The sequence below is a fragment of the Girardinichthys multiradiatus genome, chromosome 5, assembly GCF_021462225.1.
Source record: "Girardinichthys multiradiatus isolate DD_20200921_A chromosome 5, DD_fGirMul_XY1, whole genome shotgun sequence".
Taxonomy (NCBI): Eukaryota; Metazoa; Chordata; class Actinopteri; order Cyprinodontiformes; family Goodeidae; genus Girardinichthys; species Girardinichthys multiradiatus.
In genome coordinates, this window is record NC_061798.1 from 39,087,689 (window position 1) to 39,111,524 (window position 23,836).

General features: G+C 41.1%; 1 protein-coding gene across 1 annotated transcript; it reads right to left on the bottom strand.

Annotated features, from left to right (window-relative positions):
- Window positions 1-1,080: 1,080 nt before the first annotated feature.
- On the bottom strand, window positions 1,081-23,789 carry LOC124867932 (MICAL-like protein 2). The gene is made up of 16 exons (XM_047364638.1): window positions 23,337-23,789; window positions 20,397-20,445; window positions 18,561-18,702; window positions 18,283-18,476; window positions 17,870-17,997; window positions 15,471-16,175; window positions 15,165-15,373; window positions 9,420-9,483; window positions 8,764-8,888; window positions 8,595-8,659; window positions 7,163-7,286; window positions 6,962-7,064; window positions 5,100-5,173; window positions 4,898-5,012; window positions 2,017-2,063; window positions 1,081-1,473 (listed from the first exon to the last, which is right to left on the bottom strand). Exons 1-16 carry the CDS (start codon window positions 23,477-23,479, stop codon window positions 1,397-1,399), a joined length of 2,364 nt encoding a protein of 787 aa, XP_047220594.1. The 5' UTR covers window positions 23,480-23,789; the 3' UTR covers window positions 1,081-1,396.
- Between the last annotated feature and the right edge of the window lie 47 nt (window positions 23,790-23,836).

The following is a 23,836-nucleotide window of genomic DNA, read 5'->3' on the forward strand; positions in this document are numbered from 1 at the left end:
TTAGCAAGCTAATTTAGGATGTCCGTAAACATCTTTACCAGAGTGCCAATAAGGGTATTTTATGTTGAGGGTATTTCATGATAGAGAAAACCAGGAATAATTGGGCATAGCTTTCATGGCAAAGTTTAGCAACAATTGTTCTGTGGAGACTGTAAATGTGAGTAAAATAACACTGCTTGATCTCAGAATTAAGCTTTGTTCTTTACCCATTATTTACATCCATGTTACAGAATACACACAGCATTTAAATACGTTTTGCAAGAAAATTCAAGTCAGATACTAAAAATCTAGGGGCATAAAGTTGACAGATTAAGACTAGGAGATTATAACCAAACAACCGGAGCGCTGAAACCAATCTCATGACAACAAGTGAGTCATTACCCCTTCAACATTGTATATGTGTGTGTGTGTGCTCCTGTTTTTGTGGCTGAATGAGGAGCATTTTTAGTATTTCACCAGCAAAGTGAGGACCGCTCAGTTGTGTGTGTGTGTGTGTGTTCCTGTCTTGGCATCACAGTGAGAACCATTTTCCCGATTTCACCATCAAATTGAGGACCGTTTGTACCAAAGTGAGGACATTTTGCTGGTCCTCACGACCTATTTTGCTAACGGTTAGGTTTAGGACTAAGGTGTGAATTGACTTTAGGTTAAGGTTAGGGTTAGGCATGCACTGGTAATGGTTAGGTTTAGGGTTATTGTCAGGGTTAGGTCATAGAAAGGGTTGAAAATGACTGAAAATCAATGGAAGTCAATGGGAGTCAACACATGGTCCTCACTACATATAGCAAAACAAGAGTGTGTGTGTGTGTGTGTGTGTGTGTGTGTTCCTGTCTTGGCATCAGAGTGAGAACCATTTTCACGATTTCACCATCAAATTGAGGACCGTTTGTACCAAAGTGAGGACATTTTGCTGGTCCTCACGACCTATTTTGCTAACGGTTAGGTTTAGGACTAAGATGTGAATTGAGTTAAGGTTAAGGTTAGGGTTAGGCATGCACTGGTAATGGTCAGGTTTAGGGTTATTGTCAGGGTTAGGGCATAGAAAGGGTTGAAAATGACTGAAAATCAATGGGAGTCAACACATGGTCCTCACTACATATAGCAAAACAAGAGTGTGTGTGTGTGTGTGTGTGTGTGTGTGTGTGTGTGTGTGTGTGTGTGTGTGTGTGTGTGTGTGTGTGCGTTCGTGTTCCACCAACAGGCAGGAGTAATACCAGATCATGAGTGATGCAGTTGACAGAGGAAAGAGCATTTTTTAAGAACCGCTGACGATCACCACTCTCCCACACACACACAGGCAGTGTTGCCATCATCCTGTGAATCACAGGCTGAGCACATCGACAGAAAGCAGCAGAAACATGGGACAAAAACATGGTGGTGTGCATTTCCAGTATCGTCATGCTTCCTTCTTGTTTCCCCAGCTGAACAGTTTGAATTTCTGAGACTTTCTCTTGGTCTTGTCCTTCTTTATGTCTGGGAGAAAAAGAGAAAACAAGACCAAAATAGGACTTTACACAGAGTAAAATATATATAAATAAATACTGAAAGTTTGGCATTAACTCTGTGAATACATTAAAGTTAAATGGCTAATCATTAGCCCACGTTCAGCATTTACTCGCTGACCTTTCACTTATTTTCAATAAATCTCCTCAATTTTAGCTCTGCTTTCCCAATCATGAATTGCAAATGACCGACAGAGATTTTAAAGGGTCAAATTAACCGGGTGCATTAACCATTTGTCTAACAAAGATGCAGAGAAAGCCTTTTTGTTTTTGATGCTTCTTCCATTAGCAGACATTAAATCAAATTAGATGAAAACATCCCCCGGTAGCTCCCTTGAAAATGTTTCCACAGACAAACTTTCACAAGTTTTATCCACTTCAGTTAGACGTGTGCACGATGGAAATCTGTTATTTGTTCATTTAGAAGCCAACTAAGTCACAGTGACAGTTAGGTTTTGATCAGTAATGAGCATAATGGAGAGAGGGGGGTGGTGGAGGTGATGGAGACACTCACTGAAACTCATCATCATCTTGTTTAGCTCCTCATCCTCCTCCTCCTCCCTGTGAAAAATAAATAAATACATAAATCAAGCACAAAGAGCAAACAAAGTTTAAAAACAGCTCATAGCAGTGAGAAAACATTGTGTTTGTGAAGGATAAAGTACAACCCCTCTTTTCTCTGCAATTACAGCAGCAGGTGTTTTAGGGGTATGTTTCCAACAGCTTTGAACATCCAGAGACCCAAACCTTTCACCCAATCATATTGGGAGAATATCTCAAGTGAGATTGGATGGAGAACGTCTACACGTCAGTTTTCAAATCAAAGTTTCAGGTATTCCAGGATTGCCCTCTATGCATCTCCATCCATCTTTCCATCAACTCTGTCAGGTTTCCCACAGCATTATACTTCCAAATGAAACATGGTGCAGGGTTATCTGTTCGGGGTTCATGTGCAGTGTTAACTTTCACAACATTTAAATTTGGTTTAATCAGACCAGAGAACCTTCTTCCACATGTTTGATATGTTCCTACATTGCTTGTGGCAAGCGTGACTTCTTATGGCTTTCTTTTAACAGCTCTTTCCTTCTCTCCATCCTATTTGCTGGTCTTCCATCAAGGCCAGGCTTTTGGAGTAAATCAATAGTTGTCATGTCAACAGATGGTCTCATCTGAGCTGCAGATCTCTTCAGCCCCTCCAGAGATACCGTGGATGCTTCTAATTAACTGACGCTCTCCTTGCCCGGCTTACCGTTGAGATTGACAGTTCTTTCTTTGCAGGTTTGCAGATGCTCCATAGTTTTCATTTGTAAATGCTGGATTGAAGGGTGTTTAACAGTACAATATCTCTAACAAAGTTTATTCAGAATCAGAATCAGAAAAGCTTTATTGCCAAGTACGTTTTTGGACATACAAGGAATTTGTTTTGGCGTAGTCAGTGCAATACAATACAAATTAAACAGTATAAACATATCTACAATATAATATAAATATATGTGCACAGTTTTAAGTGAGTGAGAGTAAGTATAGAGCAGTATAAGATGCAAGAGCAATACAACAGTGCAGGTGATCATTGTGCAAGTAAAGCAGGAGTCCAAGCTGAGCGTTAATGTAACGCATAGAGTTACAGGTTACAGGTGTCCTGTCAGCAAAAAGGGGGGGGGGGGGGGGAGTGTCAGGGTGGTTTCCGGGCTTTGTTAACCAGGCTGGTGGCAGATGGGAAAAAACTGTTCTTGTGGCGTGAGGTTTTGGTCCGGATGGACCGCAGCCTCCTGCCAGAGGGGAGAGTCTCAAAGAGTCTGTGACTGGGGTGGGAGGGATCAGCCAGAATCTTCCCTGCCCGCTTCAGGGTCCTGGAGGTGTACAGTTCCTGGAGCGACAGTAGACTGCAGCCAATCACCTTCTCAGCAGACCGAATGACACGCTGCAGCCTGCCCTTATCCTTGGCTGTAGCAGCGGCGTACCAGATGGTGATGGAGGAGGTGAGGATGGACTCAATGATGGCTGTGTAGATCATAGTCTTTGGCAGGTTGAATTTCTTCAGCTGCCGCAGGAAGAACATCCTCTGCTGGGCTTTCTTGATGAGGGAGCTGATGTTTGGCTCCCACTTGAGATCCTGGGAGATGATGGTTCCCAGGAAGCAGAAAGATTCCACAGTGTCAATTGTGGAGTCACAGAGGGTGATGGGGGCAGGTGGTGCTGGGTTCTGCCTGAAGTCCACAACCATCTCCACTGTCTTTAGAGCGTTGAGCTCAAGGTTGTTCTGGCTGCACCAGTCCAACAGATGGTCCACCTCCCATCTGTACGCAGACTCGTCACCATCAGAGATGAGTCCGATCAGGGTGGTGTCGTCCACAAACTTCAGAAGCTTGACAGACTGGTGACTGGAGGTGCAGCTGTTGGTGTACAGGGAGAAGAGCAGAGGAGAGAGAACACAGCCTTGGGGGGAACCGGTGCTGATGGTCAGGGAGTCAGAGACGTGCTTCCCCAGCCTCACGCGCTGCTTCCTGTCAGACAGGAAGTCAGTGATCCACCTGCAGGTTGAGTCGGGCACACTCAGCTGGGAGAGCTTCTCCTGTAGCAGAACTGGGACGATGGTGTTGAAGGCAGAGCTGAAATCCACAAACAGGATCCTGGCGTAGGTTCCTGTGGAGTCCAGGTGCCGGAGGATGAAGTGAAGGGCTAGGTTGACTGCATCATCTACAGACCTGTTGGCTCTGTAGGCAAACTGCAGGGGGTCCAGGAGGGGGTCGGTGATGTCTTTTAGGTGTGAGAGCACAAGGCGCTCAAAGGACTTCATCACCACAGAGGTCAGGGCGACGGGTCTGAAGTCATTAAGCCCTGTGGTCCTTGGCTTCTTGGGAACAGGGACGATGGTGGAGGACTTGAAGCAGGCTGGCACATGACATGTCTCCAGTGAGGTGTTAAAAATGTCTGTGAAGACTGGAGACAGCTGATCAGCGCAGTGCTTCAGGCTGGCTGGTGAGACAGAATCCGGACCAGCAGCTTTCCGGGGGTTCTGTTTTACAAACCAACTATGATCTAAACTTCTCCACAGTTTTATCCCTGACCCAGTTTTCATGTTTTTTTTATTCATAAAACATTTTAAAAAGCATTTTAAAATCCTTCCACTTTAGTTATGCACTACTCTTTGTTGATCCTATACAGTACAACCCTAGAAATGCACGTTGGAGGTTATAATGTGACAAAATCTGAAAAAGTTCAAGTGGTATGAGGAGATTTGCAACATGTTGTAGTTGCCAATTTAAAAAGTAACAAAGCTGTTCTGAAAAGATATGCTTGCGGAGCTTAAAACGTGAAAACAGGATCATATTCATCTTCTAAATCATGTCCTTAATGTAAGCTTCAATATACAATTTCATAAAAGGAAAACATACCTCAGCCTGTCCTCATCCAGACCTTCAACAATAGCGTTTCTATCATTGACAATCCCTATCAGTTTTTCCATGAGCTGCTTTTCTCTCTCTCTGTCCCGGATAGTTTTTAAGTGTTCTGCAGACACGAAAAGATTTTAGTTGGACACCAAAGCTCGGGATTTTACTCTACGCTGTACTGAACCCATTTCTCTAAAGACATCACCTGGTTTCTCCATCAGTCTCCTGAGCTCCTGCTCCACACTCGGTTGCTCTTCCTCCAGATCCTGAGTTCTTGCTCTGCAGATAAGAGAAACAAAAAAAAAAAAAACAAGTTCACTTAAATTAAATGGCAAATCATTTCAACCATGGCCTGTCATTAATGAGCGGTTATATTAACTACTCTAATATAAACATCCTTTAATTTTTTGTGATAATTTTCATATTAAGTAGGTATGACAACAGTTGTGGGGTTAGAGATTTGCTTTCAGACCGTGTTTACAGTTATCCTTCATTAACAACACACTAAAAACACAACATGACGTTCTAAATCATCCAAAATGGTCTCTGATCTCGCTGCAACAAAAAGTATCTCTCCAAGCAGCTTTAAAAAATAATCAACACTCCTTATAAAAGAAGAAATTGTACCACACACCTCCAAATTGCCCATTTTGGGAGGTTGCTGGGAGACAGAGAAAGTTCTTTCCCCTGCAGTTCAAATGCTAAATGTATGTCTCACACGGGGAAAAAGAAGCCCTCGTATCGTTTTTTGCAATAAAAAGGGAGGAGGACAAGGATAAAGTGCAAGCAGGCTTCAGATCTTCAGTGCGATCAGCTCTCAGTGATTAGTAGCTTGACAGAAAGCATGTTAGGTGTTTTCTGTACAGTTGCTGTATAGTTTCTGTGGTATGTTTCAGTACACCTCCAAGCAAACGTTTTTGCACAAATATTTTAACCTGAATTCTGATGATACCGCGAATTCTGCAGTATCATCTTCATGAGGTAGCACTGTGGTAGAATAACTCGGAAAGAAGCCTCATCTGTGCCAGAAGCTGTGAATGCAGTAGTCATGCTTGCATTCACATTGTAACAATCCAGTATCTTTCAAATGGTCTTGAAGACACGGGAGACCACAAGATGATCTTAATCCCGAGTGAAGGCAGCTCTATTTTTTTCCAAGTAGATTAATGTGCCCTGGAACCAGTCTCTGCTTGGGTCCCTACTGAGATTATTACAAGCTCTGCAATATTAATAATATATTCTTCTACTATGAGCCTTTCAGTGCTACAATAGAACAGATCCTTGTGTATTAAATGTCGTATCTGGATCTGGTATGAACAATACATTTTTGTTCCAAGTTCTTCTAAGAGGTTGCTGTTAAAAGGGAGTTCTTCCTCTCCACTGTCGCTACATGCATGTTCAGTATGAGGGATTGCTGCAAAGTCAACGCCAGTGACTGTCCACTGTCTCTACATGCTCATCCAGGAGGAGTGAATGCTGCAAGTCACTGACTGGATGCAATCTGCTGGGTTTCCTTAGACAGAAAAACTTTTTATCCAATTTGAATAAATAACTGAACCTGGTTAGTAAGATCTTTCAGGTTTAGGGAAGTCCGGACCCGTTGGATGGAGAGCTGGATTGAGCAATCCCTTTAGACATAGGGAAGTAGGAGGGAGGGGTTAGCTCATCGGACAATGAAAGACTGCACTGTTCAATGGTTAGGATTAATTGGAATGTATGAACCTGACTTTTGAGAAGTGCCTTGAGACAACATGTGTTGTGAATTGGCGCTATATAAATAAACTGAATTGAATTGAAAGTACTGGTTAGTTTCCAGAAATTCTGATGATGTCTAGTATCTCCAAGGTCGTAAATTTGTTATTCTAAACATCATCTTGATTCTAACTTCTGTTTGTTCAGTGTGGTCAGTGGGGGGCTCATCTGCCTTGTTCCTCACTGTGGGATGGAGGAGGGCAGCCACTGGGAACTCAAACTGTCGACCGTCTGGCCACAAGTCTGTTCCACTAATGACTGAAAACCCCTTGTTTTTTAACGCGTGTGTGGGTGTATGTGTGTGTGTGTACTCACATATACACGAGCTCTGACTCACGACGCATGGCGACCTGCTTGTTTCTGATCAGGCTGAACCAGTCAACCATAAGCCCGTCCGTCAGAGCATCATCGTCGCCCTCTGTCACACAACACACACATTTAATCAGAGACACACTCCTTCCCTTAAATCTCCCTTTATAACCATCTAAATGTGTATTCCGACAGCCTTTATCCCACCTTCCTCGCTCTTGCGCAGCTTCAACTCCATCTCCACTCCTACCCTTTCCAGTTCATTCAAATTTTCTTCAATCTCCTTAAGTTCTTTCATGATTTCCTCTTTAGGAATGTAACCTGGCTTTGTCTGCAGACGTTGCATACATAAGCAAACAAGGGCACACAATATTAATCGGAAAATGTGGACCTAAACATGGAGACAACAAAATAACTTTGTAACATTGAAACTGTCCTCATAATTGACTTGTTTATTCCGGCTTTTTTATTTTAACTGCTCTACTGACGTTTTTTACTAACTTGAAAAAGGACAAACACAAGAAAATCCAAGCATCTATAGATGAGAAGGAGCTTAGCTTAAATATAACTGGTGTTGATAAACCTTTTCAGGGCATGCCTATTCATTTACATGAAGCACTTTACACTAAACATTATTTGCTGCATCTTGAAAAACTTACATTTCAACAGGATCAAACTTTTAAAAAAATTTGTTGTGGTGTTCCACAAAGTTTAATATTGGGTACCAAGTTATTTATAGTTTATTGTCTAAATCTGAATTTAAATGATGCAGGGCAAGGCATAGAGATAGAGCAAACACCCCAAATCTACAAAGGCTGTTGGCCCTTGGGATATTTGCTGCATGTTTTCCCTCCTCCTCGCTCTTCCTGTCTGATTACATTGAATAAAGGCCACTAGTGCCGGAAAAGTTGGTTTTAGAAAGAAATTACAATAAAAGTAGGGGTGAAATTTTTAGAAAACAAACTGATCATTTAACAGACAGTTACATGGTGTTCAAACAGGTGTGATAGAGATCAAACTCTTGCTAATCAGATATAGCATATACTACAAATAAATTCAAATAAGAGTTTTGTGCAAAGTTTAAAAAATCTGAAAGATTTAACACATGCATCTTTTCCACGTGCCTCACAATTTTAATGGTATAAAATTGAACTCAGATTTTTTTCTTAAATGGTGTGAGAACAGATAAGATATTGACAAGCATAAGGGAACCAAATGACACATGTGAATTGTGAACTGCTGAGTATTTACAGATGTTCTGTTTATGTCCACGGTCATCAACATTGTAAAACTGTTCTGCCTTGTTAAGGTTGTAATAAAGCTGATTTGAGTGATCTCTTCCTTTGGTAAATAGGAATTTTGCAGTAACATCACAAAACCTGGAAACATGTATTAGTTTATCAACAGCATGGCTGTACATGAGGTAGTTGAACAGAATATCTGAGCATCCCCGTTTCCCCTGTTTCAGTATTCAGTTGTTTTCTCATCTTAGCTTGCTAAGTATTTAAAGCTGTTTTTTTTCTTTCTTTGTTTTTCTTCTGCCTTTTTGCTTTTTGGCTTGTTTCCTTTTTTGGCTGAAGTTTGTTTGTTTTTTCCTTGCTTGCATTGTTGGGAGCATTGGATGTCTTAAGGCCGATACCTTAGAATTCTTTGACTCTGACTTGGTCCCATTCGTAATTTGCTCTTTCGAACCATTCTGAAATCCTGAAAAGAAAGAGATAAAATTCCAAATATAAGTGTTACATTGACATTTCTCTGCTTTATAATATAATTAAGTAAAATCTCATTGTAGTTGACTATGCTGTTACCCTCTGATGCAGGCGTAGGTAAAGAACTGCTAGCGCTGATCGCAGGAGAGCAAACAGAGGGCTCTGAAGGTTTTGTGGCTCCATTACTCCACATTTTAGGGGGAGACTGGGGAGGACCTGTTGGTCTGTGAACAGAAAAGGTTAAAATTTGGCAAAGAAACTGAGAATTTAATCAACCTAATTTCATCTGCTTCTATCCATCCCTGTTCTGATACAGTCCTTAGCTTTGATTTATGAAGGCAAAGCAAAAGGTAAGGTAGGGAGGGGATTTCTCAGGAACATATGTTGCACCGCAGAAAACTCCACTCAGTCCTGACACCATTTGGGGCCGACATGCATGTGGCGGAAGAGGAGAGACTGAGAGGTCTGACCACAAATGATGTCTGAACCATTTGGACGAGCAGCAGGTTAACGCTTCCTGTGGTAGGGATGTTTGGAGAGATGGATGGAAGACAGGAGGGATAGCAGGATGGACAAGACATGAGGAGGGAAAAAAGATCTCCAACAATTAATGCTCCATGTCAATATGCTGAGAGCCCGCCTATGTACAAACACTCCCTGTTGTTAGAACAAGAGGGAATTGGGCCAACAGAGGATAGAAGTTACCAAGACAAAAACATCTCATACAAAATGTCAGTCAATAAAATAACTCTTACTTGGTTTCTTTGGAGATAGGCTTGAGCTTTGACCTCCAGTCTGTAGGAGACGCATTTTCTGACACTGCAAAAAGAACAAAAGGGGAAAAAAATAAATGTCTTTTTTTTTTATCCTTCTTGTCATGTTCCTTCATCACACATATGGCTTACCAATACATAGAGGACTCAAGCCTCTAATATCATTAAAATAAATAATCAATGTATGTTTCTTCAAACTCTGCATCAGCTGAACAATGTATAGACCCCTCCAGCACAGAGATATTGGGAATTTATGGTCCACATAATTTAAGATTTGCAGTAAATGGTAAATGGACTGAATTTATATAGCGCCTTTCCAGTAATACCGATCACTCAAAGAGTTTTACACTAGAGCTACATTTACCCAGTTGCACACAGATTCATGCACTGATACAGTAGATCAGACCAGCTGGAATCGAACCCAGAATTGCAAGAGGACTACTCTTCCCACTGAGGACAAGAATCTGATTTTTTTCAAACTTTTGCAGGTGTAGAGAAATGTGAAAGGGGTAAGACTGCAATTATAAAAAAAAAAAAGATTTGGTGGTGCAAGTTCGAATTTATTGTTGTTCCACATTTGGTCTACGGAGCCCGCGAAGGAACATGGGGGGATTTTTTTTTTCTTTTGCGTCCCCACGCAATACTTTTGCATTGGCTCGCAATACCCCCCATCACCCCCTCGCAGGCTCCGTAGATAATAACTGTCTTTACGTCTGATTGAATATCCTTTTATTTAAGGCCGATTGCAAAATAAAACTCAATAAGTCCCCAAAACAGGTGTAGCGTTTGTTCTATTTTTGCAGTTGTCTGGTTTGGAAGCTATCCCCACAAAGTATTGCGAGATATCGCAAAGACTATTGCGTAAGAACGCACAAAGTATTGCGAGCAACACAAAAGAGAAAAAAATCACACCATGTCCCTTCGCGGGCTCCGTACTTTGCAAGTTTCTTCTGGGCCACATGCTTTTAGTACCCACAAACATGAGGAAGAATTCTGGTTGGATATTTGACCACTCGTCTTGGCACCATGGGAAATTTAAAGCTGCTGACATCTTTCTGGGTAAAGATGTTATAGTCATGAAACAGAGATTAAGCTGACTGCCACCAATGAGAAGAAGCATGATTGGAGGAGTCAAAATAATTTCAAAACTAAAACCACTGTTAATTGTCAAGCATGGTGGTGGTGGCATCATGCTGGGGGTCTTTGAAACTACCAGTGCATGGAAAAAAGTACCCCCACTTCCTCCATTGTCTTGTTGGAACAGACAGAGTTGTCTGTTCCAACAAGACAATGATCACAAACTTACATGAAAACTAGTTTGAGATCCTGAAAAAGCAGTCTAACATGAAGCTTCTGGAATAGACCTCAACCCAAGTGAAAATATTTGGACCACTAACTAAGTGCATGATTTCACACAAGCACCAAATACACACCAATTAATGCTCCCCTGACCAATCTACAAGTTCCATTACTATCCATAATAAAAAGTTTTTAAATCCACTATCGCTGACTATACAATACAAATACTTATCTATAAATACAAATATTTCTGAGCAATGCATCTATCCAAGTTTTAAACTTTTAAAGCATTGTTCCCTCCCTGTAAGCACTTTATCTGTTCTTTGTTGCTTTAAAATTAATCACATAATTATTTATTTGAATTTATTTTGAATCTCCTTTGTTTCTTATTCTGATTTATTTACTTATTATGTTTATTTATTTATTCACTTCCAAATCAATTCATTTTTGTTTCGATGACATGCATGTGCTGGTTGGTTGTGGCACATTTTGCAACATGGTGCCTTTCCTAACTTTGACCAGCAGATGTCCCCATCAATATCTGATTTGAAAAGCTTCAAAAAGGCTTTTTTCAATACAACTGTACTGAAAGCTTCACTAGCTAAAAAACAAAAATAGCTTTCTTTCACCACCCTCAAATGAAAGCCTGATCCATAGCAGGAAATAAGGAACAGTTAAAATTTACTCTACCGATTCTAGACTGTGGCAGAAGGTTGAGGGTAGCTATAGAAAATGTTTGGCTGAGGTGAAACTTTCCAAGGATTAGTGGGGTGTAAGATTAGTGAGGGTGTATGTATATACAGGGGTTGGACAATGAAACTGAAACACTTGGTTTTAGACCACAATAATTTATTAGTATGATGTAGGGCCTCCTTTTGCGGCCAATACAGCGTCAGTTCATCTTGGGAATGACATATACAAGTCCTGCACAGTGGTCAGAGGGATTTTAAGCCATTCTTCTTGCAGGATAGTGGCCAGGTCACTACGTGATACTGGTGGAGGAAAACGTTTCCTGACTCGCTCCACCAAAACACCCCAAAGTGGCTCAATAATATTTAGATCTGGTGACTGTGCAGGCCATGGGAGATGTTCAACTTCACTTTAATGTTCATCAAACCAATCTTTCACCAGTCTTGCTGTGTGTATTGTTGCATTGTCATCCTGATACACGGCACCGCCTTTAGGATACAATGTTTGAACCATTGGATGCACATTGTCCTCAAGAATGGTTCGGTAGTCCTTGGCAGTGACGCGCCCATCTAGCACAAGTATTGGGCCAAGGGAATGTCATGATATGACTGCCCAAACCATCACTGATCCACCCCCATGCTTCACTCTGGGCATGTAACAGTCTGGGTGGTACGCTTCTTTGGGGCTTCTCCACACCGTAACTCTCCCGGATGTGGGGAAAACAGTAAAGGTGGACTCATCAGAGAACAATACATGTTTCACATTGTCCACAGCCCAAGATTTGTGCTCCTTGCACCATTGAAACCAACGTTTGGCATTGGCATGAGTGACCAAAGGTTTGGCTATAGTAGCCCGGCCGTGTATATTGACCCTGTGGAGCTCCCAATGGACAGTTCTGGTGGAGACAGGAGAGTTGAGGTGCACACTTAATTCTGCCGTGATTTGGGCAGCCGTCGTTTTTTGTTTTTTGGATACAATCCAGGTTAGCACCCGAACATCCCTTTCAGACAGCTTCCTCTTGCGTTCACAGTTAATCCTGTTGGATGTGGTTCGTCCTTCTTGGTGGTATGCTGACATTACCCTGGATACCGTGGCTCTTGATACATCACACAGACTTGCTGTCTTGGTCACAGATGCGCCAGCAAGACGTGCACCAACAATTTGTCCTCTTTTGAACTCTGGTATGTCACCTATAATGTTGTGTGCATTTCAATATTTTGAGCAAAACTGTGCTCTTACCCTGCTAATTGAACCTTCACACTCTGCTCTTACTGGTGCAATGTGCAATCAATAAAGACTGGCTACCAGGCTGGTCCAATTTAGCCATGAAACCTCCCACACTAAAATGACAGGTGTTTCAGTTTCATTGTCCAACCCCTGTATTTGAGTCTGTAGGAGTAATTTTGACCCTGCGTGAATTTGAGAAAAATCACAATAAATTCAAAGAACTAAGTAAAAATCATTGCTTTTGCACATTGTACAGATGCATCTCAATAAATTAGAATGCTATTGAAAAGTAAATTTTTTCCAGTGACTCAATTCCCTTAGTGAGACACATTATATAGATTAATTTAGGACTGATGTTATCAAGCCTCTGTTTCTGTTAATTTTGATTTTCCACTTAAAGCTAATTAAAAAAAACTACATTTAAGTTCTTAGACAATTAGAATATTAAAACTTTTTCAATACAGAAATGTGGGCTGAATGAAAAGTGTTTAATACCTCCCTAAAGGGTTTTTATATGTTATTTTCAAAAAGGTACTTTTAATCTGACAAAAGGAACCTCTTCGGAACACATTTTCCAATTTATTGAGATGTAACCATATAATCATTCCACCTTGGAAAACAAAACTGTTCAAATAAATCATTAAAAGCCCAAAAATAATATTCAATACCAAGATTGTACAATGCATTTAAATGACATTCATCCTAACGGTGATGGATAAAAAACTTCTGTCTTGATTTACTGAATCTCAGTGATGTGTTAATCATGTGTTAACCCTGATAGATAGAATAGAAAAGTGGACGGGCTATTCTGGTGCTATGCTAAACTGGTTCAGATCCCATTTGGCAAGGACTAGTTTATGTTATTTGGGCAATTATTCATTTGAACAAACAAAGATCATGTGGGATTCCTCAAGGCTCCACTCTCAGGCCACTTTTATTCAATATCCATAGGATCCCACTAGCTGAGACTAGTGAGTACTACAACAGCTCTTATCAAATCTATGCAGATGATAAACAGTTTTATTCTGGGTCACCACACGTCCATCTTCCAATACAGTCACAGAGTCAGTGTCCATAATATTTATAAGTGGATAGTGTCTGAATTTTCCCAAAATAATGCTGAAAGGCAGAAGTCATGATTTTGTTCCCAAAAATTAAAGGTTAGTGACAGACGTGGAGCCAGTGTCACACTGCAAAGGGGGCGGGGACTTGTAGTGGGCCTTATAGCTTTTTGGCTATTTCACTTGTTAAGAATTCACGTTACGGATCTGACATGGATCTGAGCTGTATTTGGTCGCTACCAAAAAGGGCCTGAATGAATGGCTTTAGCTTCGAAAAATAAAAAGCAACACACTTTGAACCATCAAAAATAAATGAAACATAATCATAGATTACAAAGAGACTCAATTTGCTTTGCAAACAGTCAGATATTACGTACAAACAAACGGAGAGCAAAGGGCAAAATGGAGAGAGTGTGGATTAGGATGAGTTGCGCAGCACAACTTGTGCTATTTCAGCAGCCAACCGCTGATAATCTAGCACTGCTGATAGGCTATTTCAGCAACATGGTCACATTACCGCTTAATCTTATTTCAGAAACAATCTGATCTGGACTGATATTTCCCTGTTTTTTACACTTACTGTATATCCTTACAAATAGAGCAGTAAGAGACCGACTTTCCGACTTTAATTTTTGTTGTTTTCACCATCAGTTTGGCGGTGGGCGGCGTGGGCCCCTTCGTAACCGTGGGCCGGGACTGCCGCATCCTCAAGCCCCCCTGCCACCTCCGATACAGGTTAGTAATCAGCACTTAACTAGACTCGATTAGGCTGAAGACCACAGAACCTGCTAAAACCCTGAGGTGTCATTATGGATTCAGACCTGAAGTTTAACAACCACAAAAATTCTGTCACTGAATCTGCCAGCCACCACCTTAAAAACATTGCCAAAAAAGAGTTTTCTATCTAAACATAAAAACAGATGCATGATTTGAATTTCAGTAGATTATTGTAATGATGTTTATACCAGCCTCAATTCAGAAAGAAAAAGACAGTCAGGCAGCCGTGTGGCTTGCGAAGATTGGTGCTGGTCTGGTCTGAACAATGTTGGGCCCCCCAGTAAATACTTTTTTATTCTGTGGTCCCAGGACCAGAACAACACAGGGAAAGCAGCATTTTGTTTCTATGGTCCTCAGCTCTGGAACCAACTGCCTAAAAACCTGTCACGTACAGAAACGGTTTTGCTGTAAAGCACATTGTACTATATATATAGTGTATGTATGTTGCTATACAAATAAACACGTCAGTTAAGGATGTTTTGGAGTCTCATTTAGCTTCCATTTTATATGAGTCGCCTCATAAAGTGCTTAGTACTAATAAACTTTGTTACTTTTCACATACAAAATACAACCGGTACCCTGAAAATAACATTTAGACTGCCATGTAAGAAGAGATGAGAGGATATGAGATGAGAATAAATCATTGACCAATATATGAGGGAATGTGTCTAACCTGATGTGTTGGGGGAGGTTTTGGGAGGTTTTAAGCCTCCCCTGTCAGGAGTCTTGTCTGCGCCTCCGCTCCAACTGATTGAGCTGGTAACAGGCTTTTCAGGCTCTGGAATCTGCAGATCAGCCAGAAGAGATGGGTCTGCTTTCAGCTTCACCCTTCCCCTGACACCTCCCGTTTCCTTCTTCGGTGTCTCCTCTTGATGCTGAGGTCTGAATACAAAAAAATAGAGTCATTCAATGCCATTCTTTACAAGTAGAGGTCAGACTTCAGCAGAAGAAAGGATAATTCTTCCTTAATTGGACTTACTTATCAGTTTTTCTCAGAGATACATTTGTCCAGGATGGCTTGCTGTTGTTGTTGTTGTTCTCAGTCAGTTTCTTGGAGATGAGGGCTGCTGCTGATGCTTTTGTCTTATTATCATACTCTTTAGCGTTTGTGCTCACTTTGCTACCAGCAGCAGTTGTTTTGGCTGCAACCCCACCTTTATCTACATCTTTAACATTGACGACCACAGTTACACTCTGCCCTGGCGACATCTCCTGCCCCTTACTATTCACGGTCTGACCTTTATTCACAGTTGTACTAAAGACTGATGTCTTTTTCTCATCATGGTTAGTCGTGGAATCGGATTGTAAAAACTTCATCTTGGACTCCCACGTCTTAGACGCAGTGACAGAGGTTTGAGGAGGAGCCGTGGGCTTGGTGCTGATGCTGGTCGTAAAGGTAGAGCCACTTGGTGCAGCTGGTTTGGATACAGAAACTGTTGGGCTTTTTTTAACAGCAGAAGCTGGAGCTGATGCAGGCTGGGAAGAAGGTGAGGCAGAAAATGAACTGGAGCTGTTTGGAGGAGAGTTGGGCTTCTCAGTGAGCCACGTCAGTCCCAGTTTGGACGGTGTGTTAGCCGCAGTATCTTTGGCAGGTTTAGGGAGATCAGGTTGGGGACTGAATTTGGAAACCTGGGTGTTTGTGGGGAGATCACGAAACAGAGAGCTTGTGTTTGTTGAAAGCAACCTGAAATACATAGAAGAAAACATGGTTTTATCGAAGAAATTCTATCTGAGCTGACGAACGGCGCTATGAAAACTGTTTTTCCCTTTGATTTCTTCTGTTTTGTAAATGTTTTAGATCATGAAACCCATTTAAACTTCAGACAATGCTAACCTGAATGAATACAAAAAGCAGATTTCAAATGAATTTATGAAGGGACCTGGCCAAATGTGGAAGAATAATTACACCAATTCCAAATTATCTGTAAGCACATTTTGTTTGGTTTCATTTCACAAGCTACACCAAGCCCTGATTATCACTTGAATACGACCATTAGTAGGACATGAAGTAGGACAAAATATCTCAAAATGCAACACGTCATGATCTGACCTAAAGAGGTTCAAGAACAGATGAAAAACAAAGTCACTGACATCTATCCGTCTGGAAAAGGTAACAAAGCCATTTCTAGGGCTTCGCAACTCAAACTAACCTATGTAAGGGGCCATTATCCACAAATGGAGAAAACAAAGAACTTGCCATGAGTGGCTGTCCCATCAAACTCACTCCAAGAGAGCATTGATAACTCCTCCTGGAGGTCACAAAGAACCCTGAGCAACAACTAATGCACTGCAAAACTTACATGCCACAGTTAAAGTTAGTGTTCTCGATTCAACAAAGAGAAAGAGACTGAGAAAATAGGTATCTATGTTATGAATTCCAAAGCAAAAATCATTGCTGACAAAAAAACAAGACAAAAGCTTGTCTCACATTTCTTAACAAAACTTGACGATCCCAAAGACTGTTGGGAAAATGGTATGTGGACAGACGAGACACAAATGAGACATTTTCGTAGGTCTGAGTCCAGTTACCTCTAAAGTCAAACATGGCGGCGGTAGTAATGATCTGGGGGTTAATTCTGTTCTCTACCAGAAAATCCTGAAGGAGAATGTTCAGCCAGCAGTTTGTGATTATAAGTTCAAACACACTTGGGGAATGCAGAGGGACAACGATCCAAACAATTCCACCTCTGAATGGTTAAAAAAACCAAAGGTTTTGGATTGGCCTAGTCAAAGTTTAGACTTAAATCCAATTAAGATGCTGTGGATAAATCAAAACTGTTAATGACATTTAAATGCTAACAGTAGCACTGCTCTTTGCTGAGTACAAGGTGAAAATACCACTGGATTTTAACCTAGAAGGGGAACAAGGTTTAGTTGGGTTGGAGATCATTCCCAGATCCAAATTTTGACTTCAAAATGGAGCGCAACTTAAACAACCACCAGCTCCTCTTGCTGGTTTAATGTCATCCTAGCCAGTTTATACTGGGAGTATTCCAGTCTCCCTCTTTTCCGAGTTGATGAAAGAAAGATCAATGTGCTTAAACAACTCATCTTTCCAGCTGATGGTGCTTTTAGTGCCGTCTGGTTGTTCATACATATTTAGCAAATAAATGTGTCAACGTGTCTTCTGATCCCAACTAAAGGCATCCTGAGTACCACCAGTGGCTCTGGTATTAAAGTATGAGAATAAAATACAGCTAGAAGATAATTAGTTTACTAATATTAACTATTTTGTAGAATGTTCCTTATCTACACTTTAAATACAAAACAACTTAACCTCCATTCTGGACTTCCTAAGCTTTTTCCATTTCATCAAGTATTATATTTATTGTGATTAAAATAAAATTCAGTAATGCATTCTCCCATTAGTGTCCTTACTTTGCACAGTTCCTGTGATACAGCTTTCCCTCCACTAGATGTCGCTGCACCAGGTGAACGTGTTTGTCACATGACACACATTTGTTGCTTAACGTTCCTGCTTGATGAGATTTCTCTACATGAGCATCCTAAAAGACAGAAAAACGACAATGGCCAAGGATAAGATTTTCTGAAGACTGACTAACAGCAATGTGGATCTACTTATTTGGAAATGGATTTTTTTATCTGATGCCAAAAGGCAAAGCAACAAATCTTTTATCTGTAGTTAAATACATCATTTTGAATAGATGTCACCTACAATTTTGCTTTTTAACATTTGTTGTCAGTAATTAACTTTCAAAAGATACATCCTTTTAGACTTTAAAAGGAAGACATCAGTCTTGCGGCTTCCTGATGCGGCATGAAATATTCACCTTTACTTGCATTGAATTTCTGATCTGTTTAGGTGAAGGAGATGGCTTTGTAATGTTTGCAGAGCGAGGAGGACTGTTCTCTCTAGCGGGTTTCGACCCTGGAAACACCTTGGCAGTCACCGCCTGGTTCTTCTTCCCAGGAGGTTCATTGCTGATGGTTTCAGCTGGACGCTTTATGCCCGCCATACCGCCAACTGCATGCAGACGTGAGAAGAATGGAATGAAATAAAACCGGACAAAAATGTAGATGGAAAAGATAAAGCAGCATTATAACTCACTAGGGGAGCGTCCATGGAAGTAGTTGTAGTACTGAGAGACATACGTCAAGATACTGAGGCGGTCGGGAACCCTAAGAGCCACCATGTCTTCTGCGTCCAGTAGAGCTGGAATTCCCAGTTGTTCTTCTGCAACCTTAAAGGCCTGCAAATAAAAATTATGTTTAATCAGCAAACTAGAAATGAGTATAAATGTGATCATGGTTTCTCATCTTCAGAAAGAAATTTGTTCCTGCTTGCCTGTTATTAAAAACATCTCACAGCATGTTTTCTTCACAGCTCATGCAGAACGAAAGGCAGTGAGGAACAGTAGTTTAGCAATTCGAGAGTTGACATTCACCAGTTATTGAACCAAAACAAGCTGAGGCAAGCCAGTGACCACCAGATTTTTGGCGTAATCAGATCATCAGAGGAGCCTTTAAAGCTCAGTTCATTCGTTTGTTGATTTGTCCTGCAAGCATCCTGAAACGGTTTCACTAACTGAACTGGTTTACAGAAAAATCTATGAGCTATAAATCTCTTTCACTTAAGAGCAGCAGATGTTTTCCATGGTTCACCTTTAGCCCCTTTTTGTTTTACACAGTTCACAAATAAACAATGCAGCCAGAATCAGATTGCCCACATTGACAGTATAGCCTGGTTAAAAATGTTCAGATCAGTTTAGAGGTGATGATGGGCTGGAACATGACAGGAAGATATTTAATGATGTATTTCACAAGACAATTTATAGGGCTGCATGCTGGTGAGGGAGAGAAGATGCTGGGTTTAAATCTCAGCAGGGGCTGTTTTGCACATTCTAGTTTCTCCAGGTACGTCAACCAGTCCAAGGGCAAAAATGTTAGGTTTGAATGGCCTCGCTTAGCAGCCCTCAGGCTGCCAGTCCTGCATTGGCCCCGAGATGGGCTGTTCGATCGATAACAATGTATTTCCCCCATTTTATGGGTTCAAACATGTTCGCAAATTGAGGTTGTAAAGTTCTTCATGTGTGCTGTTGTTTTTGTTTTTAGATATAAACAGTCAGTTTTACAAGTAAATTATGGCTGCAACTTTCACATGCGCAGCAGCCATAGTAGGGTTGGCGTTCCACGTAGAAAGTTCAACTTTCGAGTGCATTATTGTTGGATTATCCACTGGAAACTTGAAAAATCAAATTTCCAAGTACAAGCCGAAAACACAACCTACCCAGATAAGGGGTGTCATCTGTTATCATGGTCTTTGGTTAGAAAAATAAGCTGCTACTATTTGTAATTAACTTAGTTCTTTGGGCTATTGGTAAGTGACTGAAAGCTCAATCAACAGATTTTTGTTGTTGGTTCAAAACAAAAAGTGAAGATATCTTTGATTAAGGAAATATGTACAAAACATACTCCACCAAATATATGTTAAAATACTTTATTGTTATTCAAAAGGCTGGACCAGAGCCACTACTTATAAAGCCAAATACTTCTTCAGGGGCCTTTCCAAAAGTCACTTTTGCTAAGTAGCTTCCTAAGTGAGTGAAATGACAGGAAAAGGAGGGGCAGCCATGATAAGAGCTGTTGAAACTATCTATAAGCTACAGTGCTTCCTTTATTATCTCCCTTTGTATATAAAACATTGGACCATCCTTTATGACAGAGATCATTTCTTCGCACAGTTGTTTGCACCTTGGACCTTCAAGCAAAAACATTATTTCACTGCAACAGCACTTACTGGATTCACCTAAAAATAATGATAGGAGGGATTTTTTATGTGATTGTCAGGATTGTTGGAGCTGCTGCAATACAAGCCAAAATATTTACCTGAAAAACAGGTCAGCCAGAGGTAAAAACCTAGTAACATGTTAACAAAACGTCTTACCAACTTGTTGTTCTCGTAGACATCTTCCTTCTTCAGGGAATTAAAATCACTGCAACATAGAAAGTAAGAAAAAAAAACATGACATCAAACTTTCCCAGCTACCTTTATTAGTTTTGGAGCAGTGACATGTGTTGTTTAGTCATGCATAGTTTCTTCACTTTGACCTGACATGACAGGGTGAGTGAGTCTGATTAGCTGACTGCTCTGTCACTAATCCCATGCTGCAAAACTGAAACCAAGACAAAGCTCTGTCAGCATGAAGCCCGTTGTTGAGCAACTCCAGCAATGCATTTAATCACTGTTTAGAGCTCCAAATAAATCTAAAATTAAATGTGCCACAATACTGTGGTCTAGCCAGTGGTAGAAACCGGGATGGAGAATACTGGATCAGTTTTATCTGTGTTTGATAGGATGGTGCTGTTAAAGAAACATCAGAACTACCAATGATAATATTTACATATTTCTCCCCTGGTGAAAGCTGCTTGTATTCAAAAATTTCTTCACAATCAAGAGCTGACTAGATTTTTTTTTTGGTTTTTTTCTCCAAAGATAAACACAAGAGAAAAATGTGAGACATGCACAACACTGCAGAAGTTACATTTAGCTTCCCATAAGGCCGAATTTTAAAGTTTTTCTCCAAGCTTCCTGAAGCTTTTACAAAAACTTTTATTTGGATACCGATTGCTTTTTAGGTACTTTTCAAACCTGTCATCGTATGTTTCCTAGGAGCGCATACTTTGTTTATAAAGCAGTTAATAAAAAACGGCTAACTGTAAGTACCTCAAGGATCAAATAGGACAGATAAATGATAAGTACTAATAAAAAGTACTAATACTAGAGCCTTTAAGTGGATAAAATCCTGTCTTATACAAAGTAAACAATTTATAATCTGACCATTCTGCTGTGAAGATTTAAGGCTCTGTTTAACCTTGAATATTATTTTACACTGAGATCTCTCTGAACAGTATCAGGTTTTCTTGTGTATCTCAGCTCTACAGGGGTTGGACAATGAAACTGAAACACCTGTCATTTTAGTGTGGGAGGTTTCATGGCTAAATTGGACCAGCCTGGTAGCCAGTCTTCATTGATTGCACATTGCACCAGTAAGAGCAGAGTGTGAAGGTTCAATTAGCAGGGTAAGAGCACAGTTTTGCTCAAAATATTGAAATGCACACAACATTATGGGTGACATACCAGAGTTCAAAAGAGGACAAATTGTTGGTGCACGTCTTGCTGGCGCATCTGTGACCAAGACAGCAAGTCTTCGTGATGTATCAAGAGCCACGGTATCCAGGGTAATGTCAGCATACCACCAAGAAGGACCAACCACATCCAACAGGATTAACTGTGGACCCAAGAGGAAGCTGTCTGAAAGGGATGTTCGGGTGCTAACCCGGATTGTATCCAAAAAACATAAAACCACGGCTGCCCAAATCATGGCAGAATTAAATGTGCACCTCAACTCTCCTGTTTCCACCAGAACTGGGCTGCCATATCATGGCATTCCCTTGGCCCAATACTTGTGCTAGATGGGTGCGTCACTGCCAAGGACTACCGAACCATTCTTGAGGACCATGTGCATCCAATGGTTCAAACATTGTATCCTAAAGGCGGTGCCGTGTATCAGGATGACAATGCACCAATACACACAGCAAGACTGGTGAAAGATTGGTTTGATGAACATGAAAGTGAAGTTGAACATCTCCCATGGCCTGCACAGTCTCCAGATCTAAATATTATTGAGCCACTTTGGGGTGTTTTGGAGGAGCGAGTCAGGAAACGTTTTCCTCCACCAGTATCACGTAGTGACCTGGCAACAATCCTGCAAGAAGAATGGCTTAAAATCCCTCTGACCACTGTGCAGGACTTGTATATGTCATTCCCAAGACGAATTGATGCTGTATTGGCCGCAAAAGGAGGCCCTATAACATACTAATAAATTATTGTGGTATAAAACAAGGTGTTTCCGTTTCATTGTCCAACCCCTGTATATGTCATTTTCTTTGTTGCCTCTGGTGTCTCTCATCTTACTCTTGACAAAGCTCCATAGTTTCTCTGATTGGTTTAGGTCAAGAGAGTTTGCTGGCCAATCAAGTACAGTAATTGTCATTGTCATTAAATCAGTATTTGTCCCTTTGGCAGCAAGGGTAGGCACCAAGCCCTGCTAGAAAATGAAGCGTGTCTATAAACCTGTCAGCTGAAGAAAGCATCATGAGCTCCAAAATATCCTGGTAGATGGGTGCGTTGACTGTGGACTTTACAGAACACAATGGACCAGCACCAGCAGATGACATGGAAGCCCAAATCATCACTGACTGTGGAAACTTCCCACTGGACTTCAAGCAATGTGGATTCTGTCCACTCTTCCTCCAGACTATGGGATCTTGATAATCTTCAAATTTTCTGATTTTTAGAATTAGAAATAATTAGCTGTGAGCCATAATAATCCAAATAAAACAGAAATAAACACTTGAAATATATGATTCTGTATTTAATGAATTTAGGCCATACACGTTTTACTTTCTGTATTGAAAATTATTAAAGTTTTAATTATATAATTCATTGAAATATCCTTCTTTTATTCTCTGTAATATTTCCAATAGACATTATTTCACCATGATCACTATAGTTATTCTGTTTAATCTCTGAGGAAGATCTCAAGGAACTATTCTGCAGAACCTTCAGCACATCACAAGTCCCTTTGAACCCTGAGATCCACTGAGTCCACAGCTGAACGTTTTCTCCAGACTTCTCCACAGACCCAGACTTAAGAGGTTTGCTCCCTCGAAAATAACTTCTTAAATCTGCCATAAAGCTGAAAGTAAAACTGCAGCTGATGTTTGAGCAGCAAACAGCGCAGACAGATCCTGCAATGAGTTTTATACCCGAACACGGCACATCTCGCAGAGTTCCTGCTTTCTGGGTTAAAGCGCTACTTACATGAGGTCGGATCTGTGTTTGTGGATGAGGGCGCAGAAAGCCAGGCCGTCCCTGAAGGACGTGGTCATGTTGGTGATGGACACATCCCGGTAGCCCTCACACTGGATCCGGCACCACTGCTGCAGAGCCTTCACGGCCGCCATACCGGGACCTCAGAGCCCGCACAGCACCGTGAGAAAGAGCCGCAGATCGGCTGTGGCGCTCTCGGAGCTCCTCCTCACTCCCCCACACCAACTCTGGCCAGCAAACCTCTGGGAACTTTCCACGGCCCCACGGACACGCTGGATCAGGGAAGTTGAGAGGCTGACTCAGACAAGCGTGTCAGTTAGAGTCACCCTCTTCTCCACGGCTGCAATAGTGGAAAGAACATGGTTGTGACACCTGTAGAAGGTTGGGTCTGACGGTGTGGGTGGGGCTCAGCTTTTTCTTGTGTGTTAGTCCCACATTTGAAACCCCTGGACTACATGGATTAATTTAAAGACAAAATGAATCAATAATGT

Excerpts from the sequence above, each read along its gene's own strand:
- LOC124867932 (XM_047364638.1), bottom strand. The coding sequence starts at position 23,479 with ATGGCGGCCGTGAAGGCTCTGCAGCAGTGGTGCCGGATCCAGTGTGAG. Across the intron at positions 7,287-8,594 it reads CAGAGTCAAAGAATTCTAAG|ACAAAGCCAGGTTACATTCC; the intron begins GTATCGGCCTTA and ends CAACGTCTGCAG. Across the intron at positions 5,013-5,099 it reads GAGACTGATGGAGAAACCAG|AACACTTAAAAACTATCCGG; the intron begins GTGATGTCTTTA and ends TCGTGTCTGCAG.